Here is a 21,663-nt window from a genome sequence, read left to right as displayed (position 1 = left end):
CCACCTCTCCGAACCTGCTTGTACCAGTCCTAGCAGGAGTACAAAACGAAACTTCCAACAAAGCCCCGGTTCACGCGGGGACATTGTTCGCTCATTGAGTGAAGTGGAGAGATCGAACGCATTTTAACATGTTTCCACGTGAATAAAAGCGATAACAATATTCATGGCACATCATATTTACCAGCAGGCATTTCTTGGACTTGTTTGTCCATTGATTTCATCTGCAGCCCATTCAGATATTACATTGGATGTTTGGCGCCAAAACCTTGCAATGCAATATATTTAATTCGTGGTTGTATTTTCGGGCAGGAACTAACATTTTGCACGTGTACATATATGTAAAAGTAAGCGCCTAGCATGGATGACTCGTGCAGTATAATTGATCATCATCTCAATGCCAAGAGAATATATATCTATTCCTGTGATCACCTCTTTCCGACATTTTTACGTATTACTGTTTCCAATGAAGTGCAGTTTCTTAACACTTTATTTAGATCATGCAGAGCACTGTAAAGTTGTTTTCGGAAAGGTGTTTGCTTGAGAAAATAACATCCGTTAAAGACATCGACGGCGCTCAAAGGGTACTACTGCATCGTGATGCGGCATTCTGAAATGATCCAAACTGTGAACATTTTGTTGATTAAGAAGAGTTGACGACTCGAGATCATTGCACGCTGCCAACCAATCAGCACGCTCCCCTTCTTCGCACGTCACGACTCCGCTGACCAGTGAGCGCGCGCTCTGGGCTACATAAGCCGCCTTCTCCCCGCCTGTGAGAATCTTTGCCCTCACCAAGCCATGGCTCGCACCAAGCAGACGGCTCGCAAGTCCACGGGCGGCAAGGCCCCCCGCAAGCAACTCGCCACCAAGGCGGCCCGAAAGAGCGCTCCGGCCACGGGCGGCGTCAAGAAGCCTCACCGCTACAGGCCCGGCACCGTCGCTCTGCGCGAGATCCGCCGCTACCAGAAGTCCACCGAGCTGCTCATCCGCAAACTGCCCTTCCAGCGCCTCGTCAGGGAGATCGCGCAGGACTTCAAGACCGACCTGCGCTTCCAGAGCTCCGCTGTCATGGCTCTGCAGGAGGCCAGCGAAGCGTACCTTGTCGCGCTCTTCGAGGACACCAACCTGTGCGCCATCCACGCCAAGCGCGTCACCATCATGCCCAAGGACATTCAGCTCGCCCGCCGCATTCGTGGCGAGCGCGCTTGAACGCCCAGCTCGGCCCTCAAAGCACAACACAAAGGCTCTTTTCAGAGCCACCACTTACTCATGAAAACGCTTCCATGTGTGTTCTTCAAAGTTCGGGTGCCGGAAACCTTCGTTTGCTGGTCACGGCTCTCACGAGTCGTCAGGCGTAAGCGACAATGAAGTTCATTTTCTATACCCCGCCGCTCATATTTTTCAACATCACACGTTGGTGTCGTATATAAGCGTTGTGAAACCATGCTTACATAATGTTTAACAAAAGGGTTATTTTGGTGAAATATATTAACTATTAAACCCAAAGATATTGGTTTATGTTGTTTCAAGCCCGAGCTGATAAGAAGTTCACATTTTGCAAACTAAGAGATTGAATTATTCACGCACATATATTTTTAGGCATTGCCCGAACAGGCGGTTAAAGGAAAATATATATACACCGTATAGGCACGTGGGCGATCAATCACGAGCTCAAGGCTATCACAATGATTTCTTATAACCAATGCGGTCCCTCAAAATGATTATTATAATCAATAATACATTGATATTTGCGGAATCCGCTTATAAGTTTGACTTGCCAGCACGTGCCCATTAATTAACTCTATCATGCTTAAAACTTGAACCTATTAAGTACGTGTATCGCATTGTTTCATTCATAAGATGCGTGCCCGCATTAAAATATATATGGATACAAATAATTAAAGTCAACATCGAATCCTCGCGTCCCGGCTTTTCATTGGTGGCTCAAGGAGAGGGCGGGACTCGACCGAGAGGAGCCAATCAGCAGCGGCGCGCTCTACGATCCTCGTCTCCGCTATAAAAGCCGCTCCGGTGGTGCGTGTTAACGTCACAAATCGTTCGTACTTTGTCTCCAGTGCTTTTTGCATCCTAGGTCGCTTAACAATGTCTGGACGCGGCAAGACCGGTGGCAAGTCTCGCGCCAAGGCAAAGTCCCGCTCTTCCCGCGCCGGCCTGCAGTTCCCCGTGGGTCGCGTTCACAGGCTGCTCCGCAAGGGCAATTACGCCCAGCGGGTCGGCGCTGGAGCACCCGTCTACCTGGCCGCCGTGCTCGAGTACCTTTCTGCCGAGATCCTCGAGCTGGCTGGCAATGCCGCCCGCGACAACAAGAAGACGAGGATCATCCCCCGACACCTGCAGCTCGCCGTGCGAAACGACGAGGAGCTCAACAAGCTCATGGGCGGCGTGACTATCGCCCAGGGCGGTGTGCTGCCCAACATCCAGGCCGTGCTGCTGCCCAAGAAGACCTCTCAGGCAAAGAAGTGAACGCGCCGCCGCCTCTACCACCACAACAACGGCTCTTTTCAGAGCCACCCACTTACTTGCAAAGAGCTCGGACAGTCGTACACAGGAGTTTTGTTATACTGGTAGGAACGAAGTGGACCAGACCACCAATAGATTAATGTGTCCGTCCGTCAACATCGCCCCCTACTGCAAACATTTGGCATGACCCTACGAAAACCTTGACTCAGTGACGCTATCCTGGCTAAACAAGTGTAACATTCCCTTATAATTCCCTCAGCTTTTAATTAAAACATTTAAATTAATGAGGCTTTCCTGGCTAAACACGTGTAACATTCCCTAATAATTCCCTGAGATAGCTTTTAATTAAAACTTTGAAATTAAATAAAACAACTAACAGCGCCCTAATAATTCCCTGAGATAGCTTTTAATTAAAACTTTGAAATTAAAAAAAAACTCACAGCGCCCTAAAGCCTACAGCTAGGCCTAAAGCCTAGAACTAGGCCTGAAACTCTCCATTCGTGTCGTACCCCCGCGTGTGTGAAAGGGAGTTATGTTTAACAATGTTACATTCCCTCATGTTTTTAAATAGAAACATTTAAATTTAAAGCTTTTACATGAATCATTAAATCATTTAAATTAAAAATTAACTCACAGCGCCCTAAAGCATACAGCTAGGCCTAAAGCCTAGAACTAGGCCTCAATCTCTCCCTTCGTATCGTCCGATTAGGTGTAGCAACATCGCCCCCTACTGCAAACACTTGGCAGGACCCTACAAAAACCTTTTGACTCAGTGGGGCTTTCCTGGCTTAACAAGTGTAATAATACATTATGTTTATATTATTTGGTTATTCGTTCCTACCAGCCCACCCCGCAGGGTCCTGTTTAATAAGGACACCGTCGTCGAGTTGCCCTCGTCCCAAATTGCTCGCAATTAAACGAATGCTCTGCTCATTCCAGATACCCTTTATGTCTAATTTAGGAACGGTATTTGAGCAGCATTCCAACATTGCATCAATCATGGAACATGGTTTAGAATAAATTGGGATGCCTATTGGAAGAAAGAATCGTGTTTATTAAAGAATAAAACTCGCTCTTTTTGAGCGGTCAGAAAAGGGATCAAATGAGCACATCAGCTCAGGGTTGTGGCCGGTGTTAGCTGATAGTAAGCAAAAAAGTACTGGTAAACGCTGGGGATGTCAACACTCGGTAAAGTATAATATTACTTGTCAAATAAGATGGTACAAATATGTGTAGTTAAATATTTTTTACATGGTTAATAACATCTTTCCAATGATTACTCATTCGTGTTACTTAGTGCAGTAAATACGTGTTACTTATTGTGTGGTGCCACAGCGACGGGGCCGCTCGGCCGAGCCAGGGAGCCGCCCGGCTTCCACCGCCGCACTGCCCCCCATCACCCCCCCCACATAAACACGCACCCGCACCCACGTAGGGCCTCGTGGTCGGGTCACCTACCCTGAGTTTTCACCCGAGGGCCCCCTAGGGGGGTTACCCCACGGTTTCTCAGGGCCAGGGAATTGGACAGGACCCTTCCCAGGCCAAGTAACACTGCGGCGCCGTGGGCGGATTTGAGATCGCACGACCACGGCGAGCTCAGAGAGCCCCGCAGTTAGAAACGCATACAAACACAAACACGGGTCAGCAAGGCAGATAGCTGGGATCAGGACCCGGGACGACTGATTGGTCGAAAGTTCAAAGGCCGGCGGGATCGCAAAAGAGCGGGAAATCCTAGGCTCAGGATTGGTCGAGAGACCAAGGCGGTCGGGACGGGGGCGCCTAGCCTTTGATGTGAATAGTTTAAAAGAAAACGCAGGGGCAGTAGGGAACTCTCTTCTTCTGGAGTTTGGACACGGGGTCAGCGACGAAGGAGTCATCGGGCGAGCCGCTAGATTGTCTGCAGGACGATCTGAGCGCCGCAAGGTCACCAAGGACTACAGACGGTATCGTGTTGCGCGCCTTACAACACCTCAGAGCGGAGGGTAGGATCCGTAGGAGAGGGTTAGTTCGGGGTAAGGACGAGTAGGAAAGCGGTTTAGCAGAGAGCGCAGCATAGAATAGGGCTACACGGCACCAGAGTGTGGGTTAGAAGCGCCTTGCTGTCCCGCACACACACACGAGTGGCTCGGTTGGTTAGCAAGGGCTAATAAAATCTCGAGCGTAGTAACAAAACCGTGTTGTTGGGTGTTTTTGGAACGTGGTATTAGCGTGCACTGCATTCGCGAGTGTGTGGTCGTTGTACGCATAAAGGCCGTGGTCTCGGTACGATTGTGCGGGTACGGAGGTGTGTGCGTTAACGCCCGGGGAGAGCACTTTTGGTGTGTTGGCGTGACTACGCAGCCGTGTGAGAGGAGAATCGTCCTTGTACGATATTTGTGTTGACGTGCACGCGCGAGTGGGGGAGGGGACGAGTCGTCGTGTCGGCGTGTGCCCCGCTTGCGTGCGCTCGTTACTTGCGTAAGCTCTCGGCGTGCGTAATCGGCGTGCCCAAGGTGCGCGATCGTAACGTGGGCGGCCAGCGCGGCGCAGAGCGGCGCAGGAGTGGGTATCGCGTGTGGAGCTGTATGCGTGTGTGCGCGCACGTTCACGACGTGTGTAACACAGGTGCGCGATCCTAACGTGAGTGGTCAGGGTTGGGTGAGTGCCGTGCAGAGCTGTGTGTGGGTGTGCGCGTGCGTGGTTATCCATGCCTGCTACGCGGACCCGCGGTGGAGGGGAACCCTCGGGTGACGGCTCCCACACCCTGGGTGAGGAGCCTAGCGGCGGTTCGCTTAGCAGCGGGGGGGCGATTGATGATGTTAGTCCGGCCGTTAGTATTATCGAGGGAGGGATCTCGGGGGCTAGCGACCCCCACAAATTGGTGTCAGAAGCGGTACGGACCCCCGCGTTACCTCACGCTAAAATAAGACTAATATTTACCGGCAGGGGGGCCCCTTCGTGGAAGGCATTCGCCCGCAATCTCTTAGGGGCTAAGGAAATCAATGGATGGACGGACGTGCAGGCAGTACGTCAACTTAATATGAATCTTGATGGGCGGGCAGCCGATTTTGTAGAAGCGTTACCCGCGAGCGCACAGACACAGCTAGAGGAGCTGATGCGCCGACTCGATCAGCGTTTTGGCACGCGTGACGAGGAGGAAGCAAAATCGGCCTTAGAGGCGCGCCGTCGCCAACCTGGCGAAGATCTCCGTGATTACGCCGAGGATGTGCGCGAGTTAACAAAGATCGCACGCCCGGGGTACGCAACTGAGGTTATTGAGGAACTGGCTGCCGAGAAAATCCAGCGGTACCTGTCTCGCACGGCGTGGTGGCAGCCAGACATGAGCTGCCCACGTCTTCCCTTTAACACCCTTGTCGAGCGCGCACGTAAGTGTGAAAGAATTCACAGCGAACGCGCGCAGCTCCGGGGGCTGGGACGAGAGCGCGCCATTGCGAGCCTGCTCTCGGAAGACGAGGAGGAGGAACAGGAGCTCGCGAGGACGGTAAGGGGCCGGGAAAGAGAACCTCCAGTGTCCCGCGAGACAACCCCGGGATGGGTTGCCGGTATACAAACGGGTATAAAGGATGTCTCCGGCCAGGTAACCCAGGTAGGTGACAGGGTAACCCAGGTAGGTGACAGGGTAACCCAAGTAGACAACAAGGTAACCCAAGTACGGGCACACATGACTGCGCTGGAGACAATGGTAGAGACGGTCCAGGCCGAGGTAGGAGGATTAACTGGGAGGATAGCCCGACTAGAAGCAGAGTATGAGCAACAGCGCACGGGGGGAGGAGGGAGTGGGCAGAAAGTTCGCCACAGAGCCGCCACTCCTCCCAGGACGTGTTATGTGTGCGACCGTCGAGGGCATCTCATGAGGGACTGCCCTCAGCGCGCCCGTGCGAGGCCGACGCATAGGTCAAACACTAAGCCCCCCCTAGAGAGGGGACCACCAGGGGATGAAATCGACGTAGACCCGACCCAAACCAGCTGTAATAATAATGGCGAGCGAGTGATCCATAAACAGGTTACAACGACAACACCCAAGGGCGCATGGACCTCGGGCGATTGGCTGCGGGAGCTGGTGGCAGGGATAACGGGAGCCACGTCGCTGGTGGAAGGCCAGGTGAACGGGCAGCGCACCCGGATCCTGTTGGACACGGGCGCCGTGGCCTCTCTCATGAGCGCCGCGCACTGCAGCATGCTCGGGGTGGACGTGGGCTGCCTGCAGGCCCCGGATCGCGCGCTGCACACGGCAAGCGGAGCCGGGATGGGGTTGCTGGGGAAGGTCTCCCTCGAGGTCCGTCTAGGAAACCAGGTGTGCACACAGGAATTCTACGTTTCGAGTGTGTTGTGCCACGAGTGCATTGCAGGAACGGACCTCCTGGAAAAGTTGGGACTTAACGTACAGCCCCGGCAACGATGCGCTACGGTGGAGGGCAGCGGGGAGCGGATTCCGTTCCTAGGACAGGAGCCGAATCGCCCACGCTTCACACCCGTGGCCGCTACGCTGGTGTCGGCCGTCACCATCGGGCCTCTCGCCGAGATGCTGGTGCCAGTGGCAACCCTCTCCACCGACCCAACCCACCGACCATCGGACGAGGTAATGCTGACTCCTCACCCGGAGTTGGCATCGCGATACGGGGTGGTAGGTTCAGCCACACTGGTAAACGCAGATGGGGGCCGGCTGTTTATACGTGTGTTTAACCCACACAGTACCCCGGCAATGATACGACGACGCACCCCGGTAGCCACCGTACACCCCCTGCACGCTCGCCACTCGAACGACTCGGTGTTCGCACTCTGGGCGGAGGACCCTGGCCGCCCCGAGGACAGCCAGGATCTGGCCTGGCGAGTCGGCCCGACCCCCCGAGCCGAGATTGTTCCCCTGCAGGATGCGCTACATGTGCCTTGGGCAGCCTTACCTAAGGGGGAGGCCGATCAGCTGCGCGGGTTATTGCGGGAGTACGCCGACGTGTTCAGTGAGCACGATTCGGACGTGGGCCGGACCGACCTGGTCAAGCACCAAATTGACACAGGTGCAGCCCGACCCATCAAACTCCCCGCATACCGAGTGGGCGCGCCTGAACGGACCCAGATCAAAGAGGCAGTCACGGATATGCTACGCGATAACATAATCCAGCCCTCCGCGAGCCCTTGGTCTGCCCCGGTGGTACTGGTAACGAAAAAGGACGGATCGACTCGGTTCTGCGTTGATTACCGAAAATTGAACGCAGTCACCCTCGGCGACGCTTTTCCCATCCCACGCATCGACGACACCTTCGACAGTCTCGCAGGAGCGCGGTATTTTTCCACCCTCGATCTGGCGTCCGGTTACTGGCAGGTGGAGATGACGGAGGAGGATCGGCCAAAAACAGCATTCACCACCCCGATGGGCCTGTTTGAGTTTCGAGTGTTGCCGTTCGGACTCACTAACGCGCCCGCGACGTTCCAGCGGTTGATGGAGTTGGTGATGCGGGGCTTGCAGTGGGAACAGTGCCTGATTTACCTGGACGACGTAATAGTGTTCAGTAGGTCGCTGTCCGAACACTGGTCCAGGCTGCGGGAAGTATTCCAGCGACTGCGAGCAGCCCATCTCAAGCTCAAGCCACGTAAGTGTTACATTGCGCAACGCGAGGTGGGGTACCTCGGACACCGAGTCAGCGAGGCAGGGGTGAGCACCGATCCCGAGAAGGTGCGTACCGTAGTGGATTGGCCGCGGCCGAGGAACCTGACGGAGATCAGGTCATTCTTGGGACTCGCCACCTATTACCGTCGGTTTGTAAAGGGATTCAGTGAGATTGCACGCCCCCTCACCCAACTCACCTCCCCTAAGAACCCCTATCAGTGGTCGGAGGCCTGCCAGACGGCTTTCACCACACTCAAAGACCACCTCACCCACACCCCCACCTTGGCTTTCCCAGATTTCACCACCGATTTTATTTTGGACACTGACGCCTGCAGCAGTGGGCTGGGCGCGGTGCTGTCGCAAGTGCAGGGTGGGACGGAGCGGGTCATCGCGTACGCCAGTCGGACCCTGAGCGGGGCCGAACTGAACTATTGTGTAACCCGTCAGGAACTGTATGCTGTAATTTTCGCGTGTAAACAGTTCCGACCGTACTTGTACGGCAGGAAATGTCGTGTGCGCACCGATCATTATGCACTGCAGTTCCTCCTTACATTCAAGGAACCGCGGGGGCAGATGGCTCGATGGCTGGCGCAGCTGCAGGAGTACAACCTGCAGATCGAGTACCGAGCGGGGCGGACACACGCGAACGCGGACGCCTTGTCAAGACGGCCCGCGGTGCGCGCTGAGACGAGGGAGGGAGACGCCTGCCCGTGCTTCACGGGGGGACGCTGCCGCCAGGCAGCAGAACCCAAGGAGCGCGCGGAAACTAAACTCCCCCCCCCGAGAGAGAGTGCAGTGTGCGCCACAGAGACCCTCGCAGGTGGCACTGAGGATCCCGTCGACCGCCCGGCAAGCGCGGGACCCGCGGCTCGGGACCCGATCGGACGGACCCAGGAGGACGTCGGCTGTGCCTTCCCGGGCCTAAACGACGAGCAGCTGAGACAGACCCAGCAGCGAGATCCGGATCTGGCGGCAGTGGAGGCGGCACTGCGGGAGGAAAAGAGCGCCCTACCAGGACCCTGGAGCGGTTTGTATGCCCGGTTGTGTGTACAGAACGGAGTGGTACGGGAGTTAACCGAGGCCGGCCAGCCGGGGTGTATCTGTGTTCCTGCCCAGGTGCGACCCCAGCTGCTACGACTGGTACACGACCACCCGCTCGGGGGCCATGATGGGGAACGGCGCACCCGGGAGACTCTGCGTCGCCAGTATCTCTGGCCTAAATTGGCGCAAGATGTGGCCGCCTGGGTGCAGGGCTGCCGGGCCTGTCAGCAGTGTGGGCAAAAGCCGGCGAGGTACCAGGTACCCCTGAGGCCGTTCCGAGTCAGTCGGACGAATCAGTTGGTCGGAATCGACCTGCAAGGGCCCTTTCCACGATCCCACCGGGGCAACCGATATATTCTTGTAGCGGTGGAGTACTTCACCCGCTACCCCGTGGCGGTGGCTATCCCGGATAAAACAGCCCTCGTAGTGGCCCGGGCCTTCGTGGAAAACTACGTACTTAAGTGCGGGATCCCCGAACGAGTCATTACCGACCAGGGTAGTGAATTCGAGGCCGAACTATTCCAGGCGCTGTGCCGAGAGTTCGGGATCCAGAAGGACCGAACCACGGCATATCACCCCCAGGCGAACGGGATGGTAGAGAGGATGAACCAGACTCTGGCCGGGAAGCTTAAACGCATGGCGGCCGCGAATCAACAGGACTGGGACGAACACCTCCCCTATGCCCTGTTCGCCTACACCACCGCCGTTCACACATCTACAGGACAGACCCCGTTCCTAATGATGTTTGGTCGCGAGTCTCGCCTGCCCGCAGATCTGCTGTTCGGTGTCCCTCCGCCGCAACGGGAGGAAGGGAGCCACCCCGTGGAGCACTTGCTGGAGACCCTGCGAGGGGCCAGGGGCCGAGCCTACCCGCACGGAGAGGCCGCGCACCAGCGGCAAGAGCAGGGCGCCCGACCCCGTATGGAGCCCCCCTTCTACACTGCGGGCTCCGAGGTGTGGCTGTACACTCCCCGCGTCGGTGCCGGACAGGTGGGGAAGCTGACCACCTACTGGCGAGGACCCTGGATTGTGAGACGGCAGATCTCACCATGGACGGTGCTGATTCAGGGAGGAGAGAGGGGCCGGGAGATGGTGATCAACATCCGCCGACTGAAGCCGTGGCGAGCAGCCCCCGAGGGGGGGAGCCCCGCCGTCCAAGTACCCCGAAACCCCGGGGTCCCCCTACCCCCCGTGCCCGGGGGCCTCGCGCAGTATATGGGCCCCACGGAGCCCCGGGCTCCGAGGGGCCCCGGGCGGGGCCGGGGGCGACGAGGACGGCGACCCTTAAACCCCACCGCCTCTGAGTTTGTTCCCCAGCCCGCAGGTGCCAGAGACCGAGGGGAGCCGTTGGAATGGAGGAGGAGACCACCGCCGGAGCCCCAGGAGACGGAGCCGCCACCCCCGAGGCCAGCCACAAGGGCCGGGCGAATCCCGCGGACCCCGCGGCGATACCTCGTGGGGGCAACCCAGGCGAGGTGCTCCAGTCAACCCGGGACGGGGACTGGCACCCCGGGGGGCTATGTGGTGCCACAGCGACGGGGCCGCTCGGCCGAGCCAGGGAGCCGCCCGGCTTCCACCGCCGCACTGCCCCCCATCACCCCCCCCACATAAACACGCACCCGCACCCACGTAGGGCCTCGTGGTCGGGTCACCTACCCTGAGTTTTCACCCGAGGGCCCCCTAGGGGGGTTACCCCACGGTTTCTCAGGGCCAGGGAATTGGACAGGACCCTTCCCAGGCCAAGTAACACTGCGGCGCCGTGGGCGGATTTGAGATCGCACGACCACGGCGAGCTCAGAGAGCCCCGCAGTTAGAAACGCATACAAACACAAACACGGGTCAGCAAGGCAGATAGCTGGGATCAGGACCCGGGACGACTGATTGGTCGAAAGTTCAAAGGCCGGCGGGATCGCAAAAGAGCGGGAAATCCTAGGCTCAGGATTGGTCGAGAGACCAAGGCGGTCGGGACGGGGGCGCCTAGCCTTTGATGTGAATAGTTTAAAAGAAAACGCAGGGGCAGTAGGGAACTCTCTTCTTCTGGAGTTTGGACACGGGGTCAGCGACGAAGGAGTCATCGGGCGAGCCGCTAGATTGTCTGCAGGACGATCTGAGCGCCGCAAGGTCACCAAGGACTACAGACGGTATCGTGTTGCGCGCCTTACAACACCTCAGAGCGGAGGGTAGGATCCGTAGGAGAGGGTTAGTTCGGGGTAAGGACGAGTAGGAAAGCGGTTTAGCAGAGAGCGCAGCATAGAATAGGGCTACACGGCACCAGAGTGTGGGTTAGAAGCGCCTTGCTGTCCCGCACACACACACGAGTGGCTCGGTTGGTTAGCAAGGGCTAATAAAATCTCGAGCGTAGTAACAAAACCGTGTTGTTGGGTGTTTTTGGAACGTGGTATTAGCGTGCACTGCATTCGCGAGTGTGTGGTCGTTGTACGCATAAAGGCCGTGGTCTCGGTACGATTGTGCGGGTACGGAGGTGTGTGCGTTAACGCCCGGGGAGAGCACTTTTGGTGTGTTGGCGTGACTACGCAGCCGTGTGAGAGGAGAATCGTCCTTGTACGATATTTGTGTTGACGTGCACGCGCGAGTGGGGGAGGGGACGAGTCGTCGTGTCGGCGTGTGCCCCGCTTGCGTGCGCTCGTTACTTGCGTAAGCTCTCGGCGTGCGTAATCGGCGTGCCCAAGGTGCGCGATCGTAACGTGGGCGGCCAGCGCGGCGCAGAGCGGCGCAGGAGTGGGTATCGCGTGTGGAGCTGTATGCGTGTGTGCGCGCACGTTCACGACGTGTGTAACACAGGTGCGCGATCCTAACGTGAGTGGTCAGGGTTGGGTGAGTGCCGTGCAGAGCTGTGTGTGGGTGTGCGCGTGCGTGGTTATCCATGCCTGCTACGCGGACCCGCGGTGGAGGGGAACCCTCGGGTGACGGCTCCCACACCCTGGGTGAGGAGCCTAGCGGCGGTTCGCTTAGCAGCGGGGGGGCGATTGATGATGTTAGTCCGGCCGTTAGTATTATCGAGGGAGGGATCTCGGGGGCTAGCGACCCCCACAATTGCAGTAAAAACAACCCATCGGATGAACCATCCTGCGCTCCTAGAATATCAACTCTGTCGGTGCATTAAACGTAAGATTATATATTTTCTTTAAACATTCGACTGCAGAGTCACTTGAGTTGAATTTGAGTGGTGATGATTGTGCACCGTGCCTCGATCTTGTTCAAGGCGCGCGACCCTTCTGCAGTGCGTGAGCTACTCACCTCTTGCCACGTAAAATGTTAAACTTTCTATTTAATGTCGGTTAATTTTGAGTAATTTTCTTCAGTTTGTTGTCCATCTGAAAATCCATATATTTATTCATTTCAAAGTTCGATTAAAACGTCCAGTTAAAAGTTCGGTGACAAGGGACTGTTGACATGGCGCGCAGTCCTCACCATAGCGCGAGAGGAGGAATCGCGAGCGCGCGAGGCAAAACTTAAATAGAAAATATTTCGTTGGAATTAAATATGAGTAGTCTGTTGAAGCATCTTGTCTTGCAAAAAATTCGAGTGCGTTTTAAATAGTGTTCATCAGTAACACTTTTGAAAACCGACAATCGTCATAGCATGCCCTGACCGAACAATGTCTCCCAAATGTTGGTTGTTCACTTGTTTTGAATTATAATTTATATCGTGAGCATTGTCGTATATTGCATAAGTAACGTACATTAAAGAAGTGATCTTCGTGATAATGTATCAACTAGATGCATGTAAGTATGAACGTTACGGGAGTAATCGAGCCCAAAGGCAGGCGTGATAAACACAGTGAGTATGGTGGCAACTCCCTCACCAGAGCTGAGTTCTGGATGATCTCAGCGACGTCCGCATTCAGTACGCCGCTTCTATAATAACCTCGGGCCTGGAGAACACTCGTTTCGAATTCGTGAGAGCGCTGATTTCGATTTCAAAGAGGCGAGGCGATAAAAGCGACGTCTTGAGATGGCGGAAACTGCTCCTGCTCAACCACCAGCTGCGGCTACTTCAGCGCCTAAAAGCCCCAAGAAGAAGCGCGCCGCTCCAAAGGCCAAGAAGGTCGGCCCCAGCGTGTCCGAGCTCATCCTCAAGGCTCTGGCCAGCAGCAAGGAGAGGAACGGCGTGTCTCTTCCTGCGCTCAAAAAGTCGCTTGCTGCCGGAGGATACGACGTGGAGAAGAACAATGCCCGCGTGAAGTTGGCCATCAAGAAGCTCGTGGCCAAAGACGCCGTGGCGCAAGTGAAGGGCAGCGGCGCGTCTGGCTCTTTCAAACTCAACAAGGAAAAGGCTGCCGCAAAGGCGAAGCCCAAGTCGTCAACGGCAAAGCCCGCAGCTAAAAAGCCCGCGGCAGCCAAGAAGGTGAAGAAGCCCGCGGCAGCCAAGAAGACCGCGCCCAAGAAGTCTCCCAAGAAAGCAAAGAAGCCCGCGGCTGCCAAGGCGGCCAAGAGCCCCAAAAAGGTGAAGTTGGCTGTTAAGCCCAAGAAGGCGGCGAAGAGCCCAGCCAAGCCCAAGGCTGCGAAGCCCAAGGTCGCTAAGCCCAAGACCGTCAAGGCCAAGGCCGCCAAACCCAAGGTGGCCAAGCCCAAGAAGGCCGCGGCCAAGCCCAAGAAGACTGCGCCAAAGAAGTGAATCCGATCGGACGACGCTCGATTCACTCCACCTCAACGGCTCTTTTCAGAGCCACCCACTTAGTTAAAAAAGTGAACCAGATGCTGCTGCGCTTCCATTAGTTCATCGGTAACACATGACAGTGTATTACGTTGCTGTTGAATGCGTGCCATATTCTGTAAGTCAAACCCATTTACGGCGTGGCGATGGTTGCTCGCCTTGCCTCGGCCCTGATCAAGGAGCTCGACGCTTGGTGCAGTTCAATCGTGAGGATTTGTGTAGATTGGATAAGTTACGTACATTCGCCAAATTAACTATAACATTTTACCCACTCGATGTGTTTTAAGCATTGATGTGATGGGAGTAATCGAGCCCGAAAGCAGGGATCACAAACACAGGCGAGGCGGGTGGCAGCTCCCTCACTCGAACGGAGTGCAGAGTAATCTCAGCGACGTCCGAATTATGTGTTGCACCTCTTCATTCCGTCATCATGTTACTGGTGCCAAATATGGAATTTAGTCTAAAAAGGTATTGATTCCAGACAGCTTTACTCAATTTGCCTTCATTCGCTCGTTCTCGCCTTTTCACTTTGTTTTGTAAACATTGCGGTGCACCATCTAAACTTCTCTATTAAAATTAAGTTCTATACGTAAATATCGCATTGTTTGCAATGTCTTTCTTACTTTGGGAGAACTAGTTGGTGACGTTCACTCAACTATTGTGTTGGAAGCCGTTTAGCTTCACACGATTATAAAGTTAGTTCATCTTGTTCACTTGAAAACAAGACCTTACACCGATTATTCACTCCACGTGCAATCTTGCAACAGATCGCGTTCCTCTCGCGTTCGCTGCGGGTGTGCCAATATCATTACAGAGTGCTTCGAAGAAGGGTCATTGCCCAAAACGTCGCATATTATACATGTCAAGGAAGTGTTATTGACGACGGTGGAGGGTTTTCTTCGTCACAGAGGTTAAAGGTCTAAGGTTTAAGGCGGAGCCATCGCGGAGGGCAGGGGTGGTCGGTGACGTCACCACGCTTCGGGTATAAAGGCGGCTGCTGCTGCAAGCTGAGCGCGCAGTCTCTCGCGAGCTTTGTCAGAAGTAGTCGGAATGTCTGGACGCGGTAAAGGCGGTAAGGGGCTCGGCAAGGGAGGCGCAAAACGCCATCGCAAGGTGCTGCGCGACAACATCCAGGGCATCACCAAGCCCGCCATCCGCCGCCTCGCTCGCCGCGGCGGTGTGAAGCGCATCTCGGGCCTCATCTACGAGGAGACCCGCGGCGTCCTGAAGGTCTTCCTTGAGAACGTCATCCGCGACGCCGTCACCTACACGGAGCACGCCAAGCGCAAGACCGTCACCGCCATGGACGTGGTCTACGCCCTCAAGCGCCAGGGCCGCACTCTCTACGGCTTCGGAGGCTGAGCGCCCATCTCTCGCACACTAAGCCAACCCAAAGGCTCTTTTCAGAGCCACCCACCTCTTCGAAACTGCTTGCGCCAGTGTTGCCAAACACTTTCTAAATGGAGCACATGTCCTGGGTTGTTGCGCACCAATTCCTCGTGAGCGTGGTGGACGTTTGCTTGTTGAGTTGGCGAATCTTCATCTGCTTCCACATGAATGAAAGAAATCATGATATTCACGACACGTCACATTTAACAAGGCGTAATTCTTGAACGCGTTAATACAGTACCCATTTCTGGTATTTTTGCGTTAATTATTTCCAGCTGCAGCCGATTCCGATATTACGTGGAGCATTTGGCGCCACAATCTTACAGCACACTCGTCCTAATTGACGTAGCGTGCCGGAATGCTAATCTCCACCTGTACAGCACAACAGCGAAGTTATTTTTCTCCACCGAGCGCTTGTATTTTTCCAAATTGCGTTCTTAAAACGCCCGTGCGCCGTATTAGACGAGTGGTGAAACAATCCCTCGTAAGAAACAAAAAAACCCACGCTCAAAACACAATATACTGTATTGGGTTTTCCAGTCATCCTTATTAAAACAAAGGCAATGGCCATGGCTGCAATTCACTAATATACATGTTTGGACATTACATTGTGTTATATTCACAAGTCCTTTTTGCAGTAAAAACGATATTAAAGTGAGCATCGCGTCCGCGTTTCTCATTGGAGGCTGATGGAGAGGGATGGTACTAAAAGAGCCACTCAGCAGCGCCGCGCACTACGATCCTCTGATTTGCATCTCGCCTCCTATAAAAGGAGCTCATCGCCCGACCGACATCCACATTCGCTTCCCGTCTGTTCTGACCTGAAGCTGCCTACAACGCGTCGACATGCCCGATCCTCCCGCATCAAAGAGCGCTGGGCCGGCCAAGGTTCCTGCTCCCAAGAAGGGCTCCAAGAAGGCTGTGACCAAGGCAACGCGCAAGGATGGCAAGAAGCGACGCCACCGCAGGAAGGAGAGCTACGCCATTTACATCTACAAGGTGATGAAGCAGGTGCACCCCGATACCGGCATCTCGTCCAAGGCAATGAGCATCATGAACTCGTTCGTCAACGACATCTTCGAGCGCATCGCTTCCGAGGCGTCCCGCCTGGCGCACTACAACAAGCGCTCCACCATCACTTCTCGGGAGATCCAGACCGCAGTGCGACTGCTGCTCCCCGGCGAGCTGGCCAAGCACGCCGTGTCGGAGGGCACCAAGGCCGTCACCAAGTACACAAGCTCCAAGTGAAGCCTCGACTCCACCATTAATTACAAAGGCTCTTTTCAGAGCCACCCACCTCTCCGAACCTGCTTGTACCAGTCCTAGCAGGAGTACAAAACGAAACTTCCAACAAAGCCCCGGTTCACGCGGGGACATTGTTCGCTCATTGAGTGAAGTGGAGAGATCGAACGCATTTTAACATGTTTCCACGTGAATAAAAGCGATAACAATATTCATGGCACATCATATTTACCAGCAGGCATTTCTTGGACTTGTTTGTCCATTGATTTCATCTGCAGCCCATTCAGATATTACATTGGATGTTTGGCGCCAAAACCTTGCAATGCAATATTTAATTCGTGGTTGTATTTTCGGGCAGGAACTAACATTTTGCACGTGTACATATATGTAAAAGTAAGCGCCTAGCATGGATGACTCGTGCAGTATAATTGATCATCATCTCAATGCCAAGAGAATATATATCTATTCCTGTGATCACCTCTTTCCGACATTTTTACGTATTACTGTTTCCAATGAAGTGCAGTTTCTTCACACTTTATTTAGATCATGCAGAGCACTGTAAAGTTGTTTTCGGAAAGGTGTTTGCTTGAGAGAAGAACATCCGTTAAAGACATCGACGGCGCTCAAACGGTACTACTGCATCGTGATGCGGCATTCTGAAATGATCCAAACTGTGAACATTTTGTTGATTAAGAAGAGTTGACGACTCGAGATCATTGCACGCTGCCAACCAATCAGCACGCTCCCCTTCTTCGCACGTCACGACTCCGCTGACCAGTGAGCGCGCGCTCTGGGCTACATAAGCCGCCTTCTCCCCGCCTGTGAGAATCTTTGCCCTCACCAAGCCATGGCTCGCACCAAGCAGACGGCTCGCAAGTCCACGGGCGGCAAGGCCCCCCGCAAGCAACTCGCCACCAAGGCGGCCCGAAAGAGCGCTCCGGCCACGGGCGGCGTCAAGAAGCCTCACCGCTACAGGCCCGGCACCGTCGCTCTGCGCGAGATCCGCCGCTACCAGAAGTCCACCGAGCTGCTCATCCGCAAACTGCCCTTCCAGCGCCTCGTCAGGGAGATCGCGCAGGACTTCAAGACCGACCTGCGCTTCCAGAGCTCCGCTGTCATGGCTCTGCAGGAGGCCAGCGAAGCGTACCTTGTCGCGCTCTTCGAGGACACCAACCTGTGCGCCATCCACGCCAAGCGCGTCACCATCATGCCCAAGGACATTCAGCTCGCCCGCCGCATTCGTGGCGAGCGCGCTTGAACGCCCAGCTCGGCCCTCAAAGCACAACACAAAGGCTCTTTTCAGAGCCACCACTTACTCATGAAAACGCTTCCATGTGTGTTCTTCAAAGTTCGGGTGCCGGAAACCTTCGTTTGCTGGTCACGGCTCTCACGAGTCGTCAGGCGTAAGCGACAATGAAGTTCATTTTCTATACCCCGCCGCTCATATTTTTCAACATCACACGTTGGTGTCGTATATAAGCGTTGTGAAACCATGCTTACATAATGTTTAACAAAAGGGTTATTTTGGTGAAATATATTAACTATTAAACCCAAAGATATTGGTTTATGTTGTTTCAAGCCCGAGCTGATAAGAAGTTCACATTTTGCAAACTAAGAGACTGAATTATTCACGCACATATATTTTTAGGCATTGCCCGAACAGGCGGTTAAAGGAAAATATATATACACCGTATAGGCACGTGGGCGATCAATCACGAGCTCAAGGCTATCACAATGATTTCTTATAACCAATGCGGTCCCTCAAAATGATTATTATAATCAATAATACATTGATATTTGCGGAATCCGCTTATAAGTTAGACTTGCCAGCACGTGCCCATTAATTAACTCTATCATGCTTAAAACTTGAACCTATTAAGTACGTGTATCGCATTGTTTCATTCATAAGATGCGTGCCCGCATTAAAATATATATGGATACAAATAATTAAAGTCAACATCGAATCCTCGCGTCCCGGCTTTTCATTGGTGGCTCAAGGAGAGGGCGGGACTCGACCGAGAGGAGCCAATCAGCAGCGGCGCGCTCTACGATCCTCGTCTCCGCTATAAAAGCCGCTCCGGTGGTGCGTGTTAACGTCACAAATCGTTCGTACTTTGTCTCCAGTGCTTTTTGCATCCTAGGTCGCTTAACAATGTCTGGACGCGGCAAGACCGGTGGCAAGTCTCGCGCCAAGGCAAAGTCCCGCTCTTCCCGCGCCGGCCTGCAGTTCCCCGTGGGTCGCGTTCACAGGCTGCTCCGCAAGGGCAATTACGCCCAGCGGGTCGGCGCTGGAGCACCCGTCTACCTGGCCGCCGTGCTCGAGTACCTTTCTGCCGAGATCCTCGAGCTGGCTGGCAATGCCGCCCGCGACAACAAGAAGACGAGGATCATCCCCCGACACCTGCAGCTCGCCGTGCGAAACGACGAGGAGCTCAACAAGCTCATGGGCGGCGTGACTATCGCCCAGGGCGGTGTGCTGCCCAACATCCAGGCCGTGCTGCTGCCCAAGAAGACCTCTCAGGCAAAGAAGTGAACGCGCCGCCGCCTCTACCACCACAACAACGGCTCTTTTCAGAGCCACCCACTTACTTGCAAAGAGCTCGGACAGTCGTACACAGGAGTTTTGTTATACTGGTAGGAACGAAGTGGACCAGACCACCAATAGATTAATGTGTCCGTCAACATCGCCCCCTACTGCAAACATTTGGCATGACCCTACGAAAACCTTGACTCAGTGACGCTATCCTGGCTAAACAAGTGTAACATTCCCTTATAATTCCCTCAGCTTTTAATTAAAACATTTAAATTAATGAGGCTTTCCTGGCTAAACACGTGTAACATTCCCTAATAATTCCCTGAGATAGCTTTTAATTAAAACTTTGAAATTAAATAAAACAACTGTGGTGCCACAGCGACGGGGCCGCTCGGCCGAGCCAGGGAGCCGCCCGGCTTCCACCGCCGCACTGCCCCCCATCACCCCCCCCACATAAACACGCACCCGCACCCACGTAGGGCCTCGTGGTCGGGTCACCTACCCTGAGTTTTCACCCGAGGGCCCCCTAGGGGGGTTACCCCACGGTTTCTCAGGGCCAGGGAATTGGACAGGACCCTTCCCAGGCCAAGTAACACTGCGGCGCCGTGGGCGGATTTGAGATCGCACGACCACGGCGAGCTCAGAGAGCCCCGCAGTTAGAAACGCATACAAACACAAACACGGGTCAGCAAGGCAGATAGCTGGGATCAGGACCCGGGACGACTGATTGGTCGAAAGTTCAAAGGCCGGCGGGATCGCAAAAGAGCGGGAAATCCTAGGCTCAGGATTGGTCGAGAGACCAAGGCGGTCGGGACGGGGGCGCCTAGCCTTTGATGTGAATAGTTTAAAAGAAAACGCAGGGGCAGTAGGGAGGTCTCTTCTTCTGGAGTTTGGACACGGGGTCAGCGACGAAGGAGTCATCGGGCGAGCCGCTAGATTGTCTGCAGGACGATCTGAGCGCCGCAAGGTCACCAAGGACTACAGACGGTATCGTGTTGCGCGCCTTACAACACCTCAGAGCGGAGGGTAGGATCCGTAGGAGAGGGTTAGTTCGGGGTAAGGACGAGTAGGAAAGCGGTTTAGCAGAGAGCGCAGCATAGAATAGGGCTACACGGCACCAGAGTGTGGGTTAGAAGCGCCTTGCTGTCCCGCACACACACACGGGTGGCTCGGTTGGTTAGCAAGGGCTAATAAAATCTCGAGCGTAGTAACAAAACCGTGTTGTTGGGTGTTTTTGGAACGTGGTATTAGCGTGCACTGCATTCGCGAGTGTGTGGTCATTGTACGCATAAAGGCCGTGGTCTCTGTACGATTGTGCGGGTACGGAGGTGTGTGCGTTAACGCCCGGGGAGAGCACTTTTGGTGTGTTGGCGTGACTACGCAGCCGTGTGAGAGGAGAATCGTCCTTGTACGATATTTGTGTTGACGTGCACGCGCGAGTGGGGGAGGGGACGAGTCGTCGTGTCGGCGTGTGCCCCGCTTGCGTGCGCTCGTTACTTGCGTAAGCTCTCGGCGTGCGTAATCGGCGTGCCCAAGGTGCGCGATCGTAACGTGGGCGGCCAGCGCGGCGCAGAGCGGCGCAGGAGTGGGTATCGCGTGTGGAGCTGTATGCGTGTGTGCGCGCACGTTCACGACGTGTGTAACACAGGTGCGCGATCCTAACGTGAGTGGTCAGGGTTGGGTGAGTGCCGTGCAGAGCTGTGTGTGGGTGTGCGCGTGCGTGGTTATCCATGCCTGCTACGCGGACCCGCGGTGGAGGGGAATCCTCGGGTGACGGCTCCCACACCCTGGGTGAGGAGCCTAGCGGCGGTTTGCTTAGCAGCGGGGGGGCGATTGATGATGTTAGTCCGGCCGTTAGTATTATCGAGGGAGGGATCTCGGGGGCTAGCGACCCCCACAAATTGGTGTCGGAAGCGGTACGGACCCCCGCGTTACCTCACGCTAAAATAAGACTGATATTTACCGGCCGGGGGGCCCCTTCGTGGAAGGCATTCGCCCGCAATCTCTTAGGGGCCAAGGAAATTAATGGATGGACGGACGCGCAGGCAGTACGTCAACTTAATATGAATCTTGATGGGCGGGCAGCCGATTTTGTAGAAGCGTTACCCGCGAGCGCACAGACACAGCTAGAGGAGCTGATGCGCCGACTCGATCAGCGTTTTGGCACGCGTGACGAGGAGGAAGCAAAATCGGCCTTAGAGGCGCGCCGTCGCCAACCTGGCGAAGATCTCCGTGATTACGCCGAGGATGTGCGCGAGTTAACAAAGATCGCACGCCCGGGGTACGCAACTGAGGTTATTGAGGAACTGGCTGCCGAGAAAATCCAGCGGTACCTGTCTCGCACGGCGTGGTGGCAGCCAGACATGAGCTGCCCACGTCTTCCCTTTAACACCCTTGTCGAGCGCGCACGTAAGTGTGAAAGAATTCACAGCGAACGCGCGCAGCTCCGGGGGCTGGGACGAGAGCGCGCCATTGCGAGCCTGCTCTCGGAAGACGAGGAGGAGGAACAGGAGCTCGCGAGGACGGTAAGGGGCCGGGAAAGAGAACCTCCAGTGTCCCGCGAGACAACCCCGGGATGGGTTGCCGGTATACAAACGGGTATAAAGGATGTCTCCGGCCAGGTAACCCAGGTACGCGAGGAAACGAACAAAAATATGACCCAATTGCAATCCTCCGTTGAGACCATCCGATCTGA

General features: G+C 55.0%; 7 protein-coding genes across 7 annotated transcripts; all 7 read left to right on the top strand.

Moving 5' to 3' along the window:
• The first annotated feature begins 798 nt into the window (after positions 1–798).
• Positions 799–1,209, top strand: LOC144948029 (histone H3). Its single transcript, XM_078877457.1, has one exon. It carries the CDS (start codon positions 799–801, stop codon positions 1,207–1,209), a length of 411 nt encoding a protein of 136 aa, XP_078733583.1.
• An 837-nt stretch (positions 1,210–2,046) lies between these two features.
• LOC144948167 (histone H2A) lies at positions 2,047–2,484 on the top strand. Its single transcript, XM_078877598.1, has one exon. The coding sequence runs from the start codon at positions 2,104–2,106 to the stop codon at positions 2,482–2,484; it is 381 nt and encodes a 126-aa protein (XP_078733724.1). The 5' UTR covers positions 2,047–2,103.
• Positions 2,485–13,102: 10,618 nt separating this feature from the next.
• LOC144948166 (histone H1.2-like) lies at positions 13,103–13,765 on the top strand. The gene has a single exon (XM_078877597.1). It carries the CDS (start codon positions 13,103–13,105, stop codon positions 13,763–13,765), a length of 663 nt encoding a protein of 220 aa, XP_078733723.1.
• Positions 13,766–14,854: 1,089 nt separating this feature from the next.
• LOC144948028 (histone H4) lies at positions 14,855–15,166 on the top strand. Its single transcript, XM_078877455.1, has one exon. The coding sequence runs from the start codon at positions 14,855–14,857 to the stop codon at positions 15,164–15,166; it is 312 nt and encodes a 103-aa protein (XP_078733581.1).
• A 98-nt stretch (positions 15,167–15,264) lies between these two features.
• LOC144948027 (histone H2B type 3-B-like) lies at positions 15,265–16,441 on the top strand. The gene is made up of 2 exons (XM_078877454.1): positions 15,265–15,275; positions 16,021–16,441. Exons 1-2 carry the CDS (start codon positions 15,265–15,267, stop codon positions 16,439–16,441), a joined length of 432 nt encoding a protein of 143 aa, XP_078733580.1.
• Positions 16,442–17,282: 841 nt separating this feature from the next.
• LOC144948026 (histone H3) lies at positions 17,283–17,693 on the top strand. The gene has a single exon (XM_078877453.1). It carries the CDS (start codon positions 17,283–17,285, stop codon positions 17,691–17,693), a length of 411 nt encoding a protein of 136 aa, XP_078733579.1.
• An 837-nt stretch (positions 17,694–18,530) lies between these two features.
• LOC144948165 (histone H2A) lies at positions 18,531–18,968 on the top strand. Its single transcript, XM_078877596.1, has one exon. It carries the CDS (start codon positions 18,588–18,590, stop codon positions 18,966–18,968), a length of 381 nt encoding a protein of 126 aa, XP_078733722.1. The 5' UTR covers positions 18,531–18,587.
• The last annotated feature ends 2,695 nt before the right edge of the window (positions 18,969–21,663 follow it).

Source organism: Lampetra fluviatilis, chromosome 48 (genome assembly GCF_964198595.1).
Source record: "Lampetra fluviatilis chromosome 48, kcLamFluv1.1, whole genome shotgun sequence".
NCBI lineage: Eukaryota > Metazoa > Chordata > Hyperoartia > Petromyzontiformes > Petromyzontidae > Lampetra > Lampetra fluviatilis.
The sequence above is the reverse complement of the archived record's forward strand: the minus strand, read 5'-3'. Positions and strand labels throughout refer to the sequence as shown.

Bases quoted from the DNA above. Each gene is read 5' to 3' on its own strand.
- LOC144948026 (XM_078877453.1), top strand. From the start codon at position 17,283: ATGGCTCGCACCAAGCAGACGGCTCGCAAGTCCACGGGCGGCAAGGCC.
- LOC144948165 (XM_078877596.1), top strand. From the start codon at position 18,588: ATGTCTGGACGCGGCAAGACCGGTGGCAAGTCTCGCGCCAAGGCAAAG.
- LOC144948028 (XM_078877455.1), top strand. From the start codon at position 14,855: ATGTCTGGACGCGGTAAAGGCGGTAAGGGGCTCGGCAAGGGAGGCGCA.
- LOC144948167 (XM_078877598.1), top strand. From the start codon at position 2,104: ATGTCTGGACGCGGCAAGACCGGTGGCAAGTCTCGCGCCAAGGCAAAG.
- LOC144948029 (XM_078877457.1), top strand. From the start codon at position 799: ATGGCTCGCACCAAGCAGACGGCTCGCAAGTCCACGGGCGGCAAGGCC.
- LOC144948166 (XM_078877597.1), top strand. From the start codon at position 13,103: ATGGCGGAAACTGCTCCTGCTCAACCACCAGCTGCGGCTACTTCAGCG.